Source organism: Penaeus vannamei, chromosome 12 (genome assembly GCF_042767895.1).
Source record: "Penaeus vannamei isolate JL-2024 chromosome 12, ASM4276789v1, whole genome shotgun sequence".
NCBI lineage: Eukaryota > Metazoa > Arthropoda > Malacostraca > Decapoda > Penaeidae > Penaeus > Penaeus vannamei.
In genome coordinates this window covers 43145398-43157798 of record NC_091560.1, presented here as the reverse complement: position 1 = coordinate 43157798, position 12401 = coordinate 43145398, and the positions used below count along the sequence as shown (strand labels likewise).

The 12401-nt window shown below is 39.6% G+C and overlaps 1 protein-coding gene across 1 annotated transcript; it reads right to left on the bottom strand.

The window, feature by feature from the left end:
- Positions 1 to 8872: 8872 nt before the first annotated feature.
- Positions 8873 to 11602, bottom strand: LOC138863562 (trichohyalin-like). Its single transcript, XM_070127744.1, has one exon. It carries the CDS (start codon positions 11600 to 11602, stop codon positions 8873 to 8875), a length of 2730 nt encoding a protein of 909 aa, XP_069983845.1.
- Positions 11603 to 12401: the final 799 nt, after the last annotated feature.

Below are 12401 nucleotides of genomic sequence, written 5' to 3'. Positions count from 1 at the left end.
ATTTTATACAACGTTCCCTGCCTCCTTTTTCACATATCCTTACACCAAAAATATTTATGGTTTCGGAGACAGCTAGGACACGGAAGCCGTAGAGGTTGACCAAGTGGGGACGAAAAATGAACATTTCTTAGAATCAGAATGAGATGGATAGCGAGGGAGGGAGGGAGGGAGAGAGAGAGACGGGGAGAGGGAGAGAGAGGGAGAGAGAGAGAGAGAGTGAGAGAGAGAGAGGGGGGGAAGGAGGAGAGAGAGCGAGAGACAGACATATATATATATATATATATGTATATATATATATATATATGTATATATATATATATATATATATATATATATATATATATATATATATATATGTATGTATGTATGTATGTATGTATGTATGTATGTATGTATATATGTAAATATATATATATATATATATATATATATATATATATATATATATATATATATATATATATAGAGAGAGAGAGAGAGAGAGAGAGAGAGAGGAGAGAGAGAGAGAGAGAGAGAGAGAGAGAGAGAGAGAGAGAGAGAGAGAGAGAGAGAGAGAGAGAGAGAGAGAGAGAGAGAGAGAGAGAGAGAGAGGGAGAGAGAGAAGGGAGAGAGAGAGAGAGAGAGAGAGAGAGAGAGAGAGAGAGAGAGAGAGAGAGAGAGAGAGAGAGAGAGAGAGAGAGCGACCGAAAGAGAGATAGATAGATAGAGAGAGAAAGAGAAAGAGAGAAAGAGAGGATATGTAAGAAATTAGGGGCAGGGAGGGCAATGAGAAAAGGGGAAGAGAGGGAGGAGTTACGAAAGGAAGGGCAGGAGGGAGAAGGGGTGGAGGGGAAGGGAAAAAAAGAAGAAGAGGAAGGGGGAAGAGGGAGAAAGGAATGGGAAGGAGGGATAAGAGGTGGAGAGGAGAGGAAAGGTAAAAAAAAGAAAAAAGAGAGAGAAAAAAAAGATAAGGAGAGGAGGGAAGAGGAAAGGCAAAAAAGCAGAATAGGAAGAGAAGGAGAAGGGAGAAGAAAATACAGAAAGAAGGTTAGAGAAGGAGGCGACAGAGGATCGACAAAACAAACAGACGAATAGAGAAAAGACACCGGAGAGAAGAAAAAAACAAAAACAAAAAAACAAAAAAACACCCCCAGGATATTAAAAGACCGAGACAACGGCACAAATACTAAGATCCTACCAAAAGCCAGACCACGGAAGACCCCAACCGAGCGAAAAAACAGCGTCAAGATCTGGCGAGCGATGTCACAGCCGCCCTGACGTCGAACAGCTGACGGAGGTGTTGTCGGGCTGACGGTCGGTCGGAGGGGATGCCCGAAAACCACCCGACCCGGTGGTGGACGGCGGCTTAGGGCCTAGAGAAAGGAGAGGGGGAGGGGGGGGCGTTCACGTCGTGTGTGTGTGTGGTTGTGTTTGTTTGTTTGTGTGTGATTTTGTTTGTTTGTGTGTGATTGTGTTTGTTTGTGTGTGATTGTGTTTGTTTGTTTGTGTATGTTTGTATGCGTAGTTGTGTTAGGGCCTGGAGAAAGGAGAGGGGGGGGGGGGTCCGTTCACTTCCCCCCATGAATAGACGTCGTGTCCCATACCCTAGGAATCAGAATCAGAACTTTATTTCCATATACAATGGTTATTCACTACAATAATTCTATATACATTAAAATATATATTTATACAAAGCCCATTGGAAAGTCATTATTCACTACAATAATTCTATATACATTAAAATATATATCTATTTATTGGAAAGTCATTATTCACAGAGCATTATAATTTAAAAGCATAAATAGAGTAGTGTAAAAATATGTAAATCAGCATACTAAGTATCCTATGAGTTATTGACAGACATTAAAATCTTGAGAAAAAAATTATTGTTAGAATAGACAGTAAGAATCAAAGCAGAAAAAAATAGGACATGAAAAAGTAGGAAAACACCAAAATAAAGGTCGAATAAAACTAGAAAATGTCAAGTAAAACTATAAAATGGCATAAGATGACAGATAAATTTACAATATGATATAAAAATGTCGGAATACATCAATATGAAAAAAAATCAAATAAAACTTCAAGAAAATGGGTCTGGCTATGCTATGTTCTTAGCTTCTTGTGAATTCATAAAATACAACACCATTTGTAGTTAATAAAAAAAAAAGAAAGATGAAGAAAATAAATAAACAATAAAAGTTCATATGTTCTCTCGTCCTACAGGGACAGGTGAGCATTGAAAGGACAGGATAGAAAGGAAAGGAGGAAAAGGAGGATAGATGAGTGAACGAAAGAAGTGAAGAGATGAGTGAAAGAAAACGAGGTTAAGTAGGAAGAGGAGACGATAGAGAGAATGAAGTGAACAGAGTGCAAGTTTCAGAAAAGGGTAAAAGAGGAGGAAGGGAGAGAGAGAGAGAGAGTTATTAAGATTTAGTTTTAATTCCATTTGTTACAATGGATATTCTTTGCTGTGACATACTGTCTGTTTTATTTTGCCCAAATCTCCCCCTGTGTGCAAGGAGTGGCCGGGGTTACCACTCACTGGCCGGGCGTGGGATTGAACGCAGGTCCGCAAGAGAGAGAGAGAGAGAGAGAGAGAGGAGAGAGAGAGAGAGGAGAGAGATAGATAGAGAGAGAGAGAGAGAGAGAGAGAGAGAGGGAGAGAGAGAGAGAGAGAGAGGGAGAGGGAGAGGGAGAGGGAGAGGGAGAGAGAGGAGAGAGAGAGAGAGAGAGAGAGAGAGAGAGGGAGAGGGAGAGGGAGAGGGAGAGGAGAGGAGAGGGAGAGAGAGAGAGAGAGAGAGAGAGAGAGAGAGAGAGAGAGAGAGAGAGAGAGAGAGAGAGAGAGAGAGAAAGAAAGAAAGAAAGAAAGAAAGAAAGAAAGAAAGAAAGAGAGAGAGAGAGAGAAAGAAAGAGAGAGAAAGAGAGAGACAGAGACAGAGAGAAAGAAAGAAAGAAAGAAAGAAAGGGTGGATAACGAATAGAAGTAAACCATGGGGGTGGGAAAGTAGGGGAAAAAAAGGCTAAGGAGGAAGGTAAGGCAGTGAGAAGGCAAGTTGCACAGTGCAGGATGGAAAAACAAGGGAGGATGGGAGAGAATCAGAGACCACACAGTGTCCAACGGGCGCGCTGAGAATCCTTACGGGCGTGAGAGAGACGCAGTATAAGGTAACTATCACATTCCGACCTAATCCCCAACAACACCACTAATTGATAAGATAATAAGAATGATTATTACTAAAAGGAAAACTCGAGAGGGTCGTAGAGAAGGTCAATGGCCATACGAGCCACGTGGTAGTTAGAAGCGGCTATAATTGGGCTGTTAATAATTTCCTTGAGTTATCGGTTAGCATAATATGTCTGCAAATAGTTTTTTCAATTAGATAGTGTTATGTTTTTTTAGTCCACGGGAGAGGGAGTGTGCGGATAGTGATGATAGTGATGGTGATGAAGATAGTGATGGTGATGAAGATAGTGATGATAGTGATGGTGATGAAGATAGTGATAGTGATGGTGATGAAGATAGTGATAGTGATGGTGATGAAGATAGTGATGTTAGGAAAGATAATGCTTGAGTGATGATAGTGATGGAGATGACAATGATGATAAAAATAATGCTGAGTAATGATAATGAAGATATGCAGGTTAGCAAAGATAATGCTGAGTGAAGATAGTGATGACTGTGATGGTAATAAAGATAGTGATAGCAAAGATAATGCTGAAAGTTAATATATTGATAATGATAAAAATAATGATGTCAGCAAAGATAATGCTTAGTGTGATGATAGTGATAACTGTGATGATAATGAAGATAGTGAGGTTAGCAAAGATAATGCTAAGAATGAAGATAGTGATGATATTGAAGATAATTATATTAATAAAGATAATACCGAAAGTTAAGATAGTGACGACTGTGATGGTTATGAAGATAGTGACTTTCGTAAAACTAATTCTGAAAGTGTAGTGAAGTCCCAAACATAGCAGAATGTACGATTTATGAGGAAGAAGAGAAGAAGGAGGAGGAGGAGAAAAAGAAGAAGAAGGAGGAGAAGAGGGGGAAAAAAAGACAACACAAAAACAAGGTTATTGGAAAGTGAGGCAAGAGTTACGAATTCTCTCTGGCTTTCATTTCGCAGAAGGAAACATAGAGATGACATTTTGAAAATTGTCGTTCCAGTTTTCAATATACATGTTTTCTGTGTTTTTCAATTTGTTTGTAGCTTTCTATTTTCTGTGTCTTTCAATTTTTTTTTTATCTTTATATTTTCTTTGCCTTATTTTTTTGTATCTATATGTTCAGTTTTGGCATCTTTCTGTTTTCTTAGTCTCAATTTTTTGTATTTATATTTTCTGTCTTTATGTATATATATATATATATATATATATATATATATGTATATGTATATATATATACATACATATATATATATATATATATATTTATATATATATGTGTGTGTTTTTTTTTCTTCTTTTCTTTTCTTTTTTTTCCATGTTCTTAGCCTTTATTTTTTTGTATCTTCCCATTTTCTTAATCTTTATTTTTTTTGCATTTACATATTTTCTTAATCTTTCATTTTTTTGTAACTTTATTTTCTTAGTCTTTCATTTTCTTTATTTCTATATTTTCTTAGTCTCTATGTTTTATCTATATTTACTTAGTCCTTTTTTTGTATCTCTATATTTGCGTAGCCTTTTCATATTTCATTATTTCTCCAATCAAAAGAGGATATTTTATCACAACTACCAAGGCATATGATGATTATTATCCACTAACAATGCAGTTTATAATTATCCTATTAATATATTACTTATTCGCGTACTTTGCGATGGACTTATTTAATATTCCATCACCTTTAATTCTCCAATATTTGTTTAATCATGATGGATGCATTATGTTCGATCGAGAAGATTTAGTTAATCCGATCTGTGCTTGAAAAATTCGAGGTATTTTATCACCTTTTGTCATGTTAAGTCGTTTTAGTCGCAGTTCAGGAATAATTAAATCAATTGTGTTTCTGGCTGTATATGATAATGTAAATACCACGAGAAGGAGAAGGAGAAGAAGCAGAGGGAGGGGGGGGGTGAGAAAGAGGAGATAGAGGAAATGGAGATAGAGACGTGGAGGGAGAAGAAGGAGAACGAGGAGGAAAAGGTCGAGGAGAAAGCGGAGGAGGAGAAGGAGAAGAGGAAGAAAAGAAAGAGAAGGAGAAGGAGAAGGAGAAGAAGAAGAAGAAGAAGAAGGAAGAAGGAGAAGAAGATGGAAAAGAAGAAGAGTAAAGAAGGAGAAGAAGAAGAAAATACTTGAAAATACGAGGTATTTTATCACCTTTTGTCATGTTAAGTCGTTTTAGTCGCAGTTCAGGAATAATTAAATCAATTGTGTTTCTGGCTGTATATGATAATGTAAATACCACGAGAAGGAGAAGGAGAAGAAGTATAAAGGGGGAGAAAGAGGAGATAGAGGAAATGGAGATAGAGATTGAGAAGGAGATGGAGAAGGGGAGGGAGAAGAAGGAGAGCGAGGAGGAAAAGGTCGAGGAGAAAGCGGAAGAGGAGAAGGGGAAGAGGAAGAAAAGAAAGAGAAGGAGAAGAAGAAGAAGAAGAAGAGGGGGAAGTAAAAGAAGAAGAAAAAAGGAGAAGAAGATGGAAAAGAAGAAGAGTAAAGAAGGAGAAGAAGAAGAAAATACTTGAAAATACGAGGTATTTTATCACCTTTTGTCATGTTAAGTCGTTTTAGTCGCAGTTCAGGAATAATTAAATCAATTGTGTTTCTGTCTTTATATGATAATGTAAATACCACGAGAAGGAGAAGGAGAAGAAGTAGAAAGGGGGAGAAAGAGGAGATAGATAAATACCACGAGAAGGAGAAGGAGAAGGAGAAGAAGCAGAGGGGGGGGGGAAGAAAGAGGAGATAGAGGAAATGGAGATAGAGATGGAGAAAGAGATGGGGAGGGAGAAGAAGGAGAGCGAGGAGGGAAAGGTCGAGGAGAAAGCGGAGGAGGAGAAGGAGAAGAGGAAGAAAAAGAAAGAGAAGGAGAAGGAGAAGAAGAGGGAGAAGTAGAAGAAGAAGAAAGAAGGAGAAGATGGAAAAGAAGAAGAAGAAGAGGGAGAAGTAGAAGAAGAAGAAGAAAGAAGGAGAAGATTGAAAAGAAGAAGAAGAGTAAAGAAGGAGAAGAAGAAGAAGAAAAGAAAAAGAAGAAGAAAGAGAAGAAAAGGAAAAATGAAGAAAAAGAAATGCAAAAATATCAAATTCACTGAATATAGAGAAAATCGTACTCTCAGCTGACTTCTGTTGCACCAGCTTTCACCTTTACCTGATGGACAAGGAGTGGAAAAAAAGGATGTGAAAAAAATACCATTGAAGTGATATAGACGTATTTTTTTCTCGATTTTCATGATGAAACTATTACATTAATCTATTTTTTTCCGGTTTGTTTTTTTCTAGTTTTAAGATATTGTGTTATCAGTCTGTTTTGTGGTTTTACGTGGGGTTGGAGAATAATTGGGGATATTTATAGCGTGGGTGAATAAACCTTTGTTTTGTATTTTATGTTCAGGTATGTGATGTTGATATGTGTGCGTGTGTGTACGTGTGTAGGTGCTTATGATTTTTTTTTATGTGCGCATCGTCGTCGACAAGAAACATACAGCCAAACCAAAATTATATAAGATTATATCATATATAATCAGTATTATATATATAAATCCTACATCCCAGTCTTCATTGCATAACGAAAAAAAAATGTTGATATTTCTCTCTCTCTCTCTCTCTCTCTGTGTTCTATCCCAAAAAATGTTGATAATTCTCTCTCTCTGTGTTCTATCCCAAAAAATGTTGATAATTCTCTCTCTCTCTCTCTCTCTCTATGTGTTCTATCCCTCCTACAGTAATAACAAACGGATCTTAGCTCAAAAAATCTGCAAGGAATTGATGTTTAGAATTTGTCTTCGGAGGCCGGCACACAATCTTATATATATATATATATATATATATATATATATATATATATATATATATATATATATATATATATATATATGGGAGAAGAAATTTAGTCCCGCTGTGTGCTGACCTCGCGAGAAAGTTTAATTTTAATTTTAATTAGAAGCAGTTCTCAGGGTTCTCAGCGTCCCCCAAAAGTTAATATAGGATCTATTTCTAATTTTACCTTCAAGCACGCAATAATTTTTCCAACTCTAGTCTATTGTGGTTATTTTTGTATTTATATTTACGGAGTATATTAAAAAAATATTAAAAAGCAGTATGTTCATTTCTGATTTTTTTAAATCTCAAAATATGAAATGACTCTTACGGTCGTATTATTAAAACTTAAAATTAAGGACATCCAATATTCAAAAAAGTTAAAATATGATCTATTTCTACATATAGCTTGTAACGCGCTATGATTTTCAAACTATAAATGTATTAGCTATTTTCAGTATCTATTTTCTCGTGTGGAAGGGCCCTTGGTGTCAAAATGTAGTATATCTATTTCTAAATCTATATTTTCTTCGAATGAATGGTGTGTCAGACTCCATAAGCAATGTAAAATGTATTGGTAGATTCATCTTTCAGAGAAACCCTTAACTCCTAAATCTGTCATCTTTTAGCATAGAGAAAGAGAGAGAGAGAGACAGAGACAGAGACAGAGACAGAGACAGAGACAGAGACAGAGACAGAGAGAGAGAGAGAGAGAGAGAGAGAGAGAGAGAGAGAGAGAGAGAAAGAGAAAGAGAAAGAGAAAGAGAAAGAGAAAGAGAAAGAGACAGAGACAGAGACAGAGACAGAGACAGAGACAGAGACAGAGACAGAGACAGACAGAGACAGAGACAGAGACAGAGACAGAGACAGAGACAGAGAGAGAGAGAGAGACAGACAGACAGACAGACAAACAGAGACAGAGACAGAGACAGAGGCAGAGGCAGAGGCAGAGGCAGAGGCAGAGACAGAGGCAGACAGACAGACAGAGAAAGAAAGAAAGAGGAAGACAGACAGACAGACAGACAGAGACAGAGAAAGAAAGAGAAAAAGAGAGAGAGAGAGACCCGAAGATAATATATAATGCAAATACATCCAATGTGCAAATTCTTCCCATCTTTCGCCTGCTCCTTAACAACCGGGATCTTAAAGACACTCTCAGATGCGAGGTCGAAGTCTCCGCAGTTCGTATTGACGATGTTTCCTCTTTTGTTTTGAATTGCGAAGTACACTGAGGTCGTAATTTGTGCTTTACACTTGAAGGCGCTGGGTTTTGTTGGCTTTTATTTCGCTTGTCTTATCTGTTTGTCTTCCTTCTCTTTCTTGATTTTTCTTTCTCTGGCGTTTCTGTTTCTTGGTCTGTCTTTCTCTCTGTCTTTTTGTTACTCTGTTTTCCTGGCTGGCTGTCTTTCTTTTTACTCTTCTTTCTCTCTCCATTTCGCTGTCTCTCCGGTCTTTCTATTGCTCTGTCTTCCTGTCTGCCTGCTTGCAGACAGACAGACATTCCTCTCTCTCTCTGTCTGTCTGTCTGTCTGTCTGTCTGTCTCTCTCTCTCTCTCTCTCTCTCTCTCTCTCTCCCTCCCTCCCTCCCTATCTCTATTTCTCATTTACTAACTCACTCACTCACCCCCTCTCTCCCATTCGTTAATTCCCCACTCACACACGCACACATATCCCCCGCTACTGGAACCTGCCCAAGCGACGTGACAGGTCTTCAGTTTATGAGCTTCCTTTAATGGGCTTCATGTGAACCCACGTGTAAAATACCATTAGCAACCTCTCCGGCTAGGGATATATGGGGATAACTTGCCTTAGATGCAGACGGAGGAAGGGAGAAGCCGGCTTGATCCAACAGAGAAATCGCCTCACGAGTGTACTCTGGAATCTGCACTGAGGCGTCATATTGTATCGCTCTTATATATTGTCCCTGTTGTTCTGCTGGAAGTCGCTGCTGTGAATTGGCTTTCTGTGTCGTCTCTCCATTTCTGCTGGAAGTCTGTGCTGTGAATTGGCTTTCTGTGTCGTCTCTCCATTTCTGCTGGAAGTCTGTGCTGTGAATTGGCTTTCTGTGTCGTATCTCCATTTCTGCTGGAAGTCTGTGCTGTAAATTGGCTTTCTGTGTCGTCTCTCCATTTTTGCTGGAAGTCTGTGCTGTGAGTTGGCTTCCTGTGTCGTCTCCCCATTTCTGCTGGAAGTGTGTGCTGTGAATTGGCTTTCTGTGTCGTCTCTCCATTTCTGCTGGAAGTGTGTGCTGTGAATTGGCTTCCTGTGTCGTCTCTCCATTTCTGCTGGAAGTGTGTGCTGTGAATTGGCTTCCTGTGTCGTCTCTCCATTTCTGCTGGAAGTGTGTGCTGTGAATTGGCTTTCTGTGTCGTCTCTCCATTTCTGCTGGAAGTGTGTGCTGTGAATTGGCTTCCTGTGTCGTCTCTCCATTTCTGCTGGAAGTCTGTGCTGTGAATTGGCTTCCTGTGTCGTCTCTCCATTTCTGCTGGAAGTCTGTGCTGTGAATTGGCTTTCTGTGTCGTCTCTCCATTTCTGCTGGAAGTCTGTGCTGTGAATTGGCTTTCTGTGTCGTCTCTCCATTTCTGCTGGAAGTCTGTGCTGTAAATTGGCTTTCTGTGTCGTCTCTCCATTTTTGCTGGAAGTCTGTGCTGTGAGTTGGCTTCCTGTGTCGTCTCTCCATTTCTGCTGGAAGTCTGTGCTGTGAGTTGGCTTTCTGTGTCGTCTCTCCATTTCTGCTAGAAGTCTGTGCTGTGAATTGGCTTTCTGTGTCGTCTCTCCATTTCTGCTAGAAGTCTGTGCTGTGAATTGGCTTTCTGTGTCGTCTCTCCATTTCTGCCGGAAGTCTGTGCTGCGAATTGGCTTTCTGTGTCGTCTCTCCATTTCTGCTAGAAGTCTGTGCTGTGAATTGGCTTTCTGTGTCGTCTCTCCATTTCTGCTGGAAGTCTGTGCTGTGAATTGGCTTTTTGTGTCGTCTCTCCATTTCTGCTGGAAGTCTGTGCTGTGAATTGGCTTCCTGTGTCGTCTCTCCATTTCTGCTAGAAGTCTGTGCTGTGAATTGGCTTTCTGTGTCGTCTCTCCATTTCTGCTAGAAGTCTGTGCTGTGAATTGGCTTTCTGTGTCGTCTCTCCATTTCTGCTGGAAGTCTGTGCTGTGAATTGGCTTCCTGTGTCGTCTCTCCATTTCTGCTGGAAGTCTGTGCTGTGAATTGGCTTTCTGTGTCGTCTCTCCGTTTCTGCTGGAAGTCTGTGCTGTGAATTGGCTCTCCATTTCTGCTGGAAGTCTGTGCTGTGAATTGGCTTTCTGTGTCGTCTCTCCATTTCTGCTGGAAGTCTGTGCTGTGAATTGGCTTTCTGTGTCGTCTCTCCGTTTCTGCTGGAAGTCTGTGCTGTGAATTGGCTTTCTGTGTCGTCTCTCCATTTCTGCTGGAAGTCTGTGCTGTGAATTGGCTTTCTGTGTCGTCTCTCCATTTCTGCTGGAAGTCTGTGCTGTGAATTGGCTTTCTGTGTCGTCTCTCCATTTCTGCTGGAAGTCTGTGCTGTGAATTGGCTTTCTGTGTCGTCTCTCCATTTCTGCTGGAAGTCTGTGCTGTGAATTGGCTTTCTGTGTCGTCTCTCCATTTCTGCTGGAAGTCTGTGCTGTGAATTGGCTTTCTGTTTCGTCTCTCCACTTCTGCTGGAAGTCTGTGCTGTGAATTGGCTTTCTGTGTCGTCTCTCCATTTCTGCTGGAAGTCTGTGCTGTGAATTGGCTTTCTGTTTCGTCTCTCCATTTCTGCTGGAAGTCTGTGCTGTGAATTGGCTTTCTGTGTCGTCTCTCCATTTCTGCTGGAAGTCTGTGCTGTGAATTGGCTTTCTGTGTCGTCTCTCCATTTCTGCTGGAAGTCTGTGCTGTGAATTGGCTCTCCATTTCTGCTGGAAGTCTGTGCTGTGAATTGGCTTTCTGTGTCGTCTCTCCATTTCTGCTGGAAGTCTGTGCTGTGAATTGGCTTTCTGTTTCGTCTCTCCATTTCTGCTGGAAGTCTGTGCTGTGAATTGGCTTTCTGTGTCGTCTCTCCATTTCTGCTGGAAGTCTGTGCTGTGAATTGGCTTTCTGTGTCGTCTCTCCATTTCTGCTGGAAGTCTGTGCTGTGAATTGGCTCTCCATTTCAGCTGGAAGTCTGTGCTGTGAATTGGCTTTCTGTGTCGTCTCTCCATTTCTGCTGGAAGTCTGTGCTGTGAATTGGCTTTCTGTGTCGTCTCTCCATTTCTGCTGGAAGTCTGTGCTGTGAATTGGCTTTCTGTGTCGTCTCTCCATTTCTGCTGGAAGTCTGTGCTGTGAATTGGCTTTCTGTGTCGTCTCTCCATTTCTGCTGGAAGTCTGTGCTGTGGATTGGCTTTCTGTGTCGTCTCTCCATTTCTGCTGGAAGTCTGTGCTGTGAATTGGCTTTCTGTGTCGTCTCTCCATTTCTGCTGGAAGAGTGTGCTGTGAATTGGATTTCTGTGTCGTCTCTCCATTTCTGCTGGAAGTCTGTGCTGTGAATTGGCTTTCTGTGTCGTCTTTCCATTTCTGCTGGAAGTCTGTGCTGTGAATTGGCTTTCTGTGTCGTCTCTCCATTTCTGCCGGAAGTCTGTGATGTGAATTGGCTTCCTGTGTCGTCTCTCCATTTCTGCTGGAAGTCTGTGCTGTGAATTGGCTTTCTGTGTCGTCTCTCCATTTCTGCTGGAAGTCTGTGCTGTGAATTGGCTTTCTGTGTCGTCTCTCCATTTCTGCTGGAAGTCTGTATTATCCTATGTGCCTACATTTTTTTTTTTTATTAAAGTCCGTGCTATGTTTGGGCTTTGTATAATGTTCTTAACGTTTTGTTGGAGGTCGCTGCTAAATATATAGTAATTTGGTGTTTTTTTCTACATCTTTATTGTAGATCAGTACTAGATATTGGATCTAATTATTGGCCTTAGACTTGTATTGTAATTTGCTGTTGTATATTGTCCTTGTTTATTGTTCTAGCACTTTTGCTGTAGGACGCTGTCAGTTGTAGAATGATTAAGGTAATAGTAAGTATCATAGTAAGTAATATATATCATAGTAAGTAATGATCATAGTAAGGATGATAGTAATGCTAATGCAAACCATAATAATTATGATGATGTTCATGATTGTAATAGTATTTTCATTATGATAATGATATTAATAAATTTAGTAATGATAATGACAATAACAGTAATATTGATAATAATAATAATAGCGATAATAATGCTAATAGTTATAGTAATAGTATTAACGATCATAAGAATAATGATAACAGTGAAAATGATAATGGCTAAGATAATAATGATAAAAATAATTGTAACGATAATAATGATAGTGCACATTTAGCATTAAAACTTTTATCCCTAGCCCTTTTCCTATGTTCTTAGAAATATAAATATAAATATTATGTAGCCTCTCTCTCTCTCTCTCTCT

Coding starts and splice junctions, on each gene's coding strand:
- LOC138863562 (XM_070127744.1), bottom strand. CDS start 11,602: ATGGAGAGACGACACAGGAAGCCAATTCACATCACAGACTTCCGGCAG.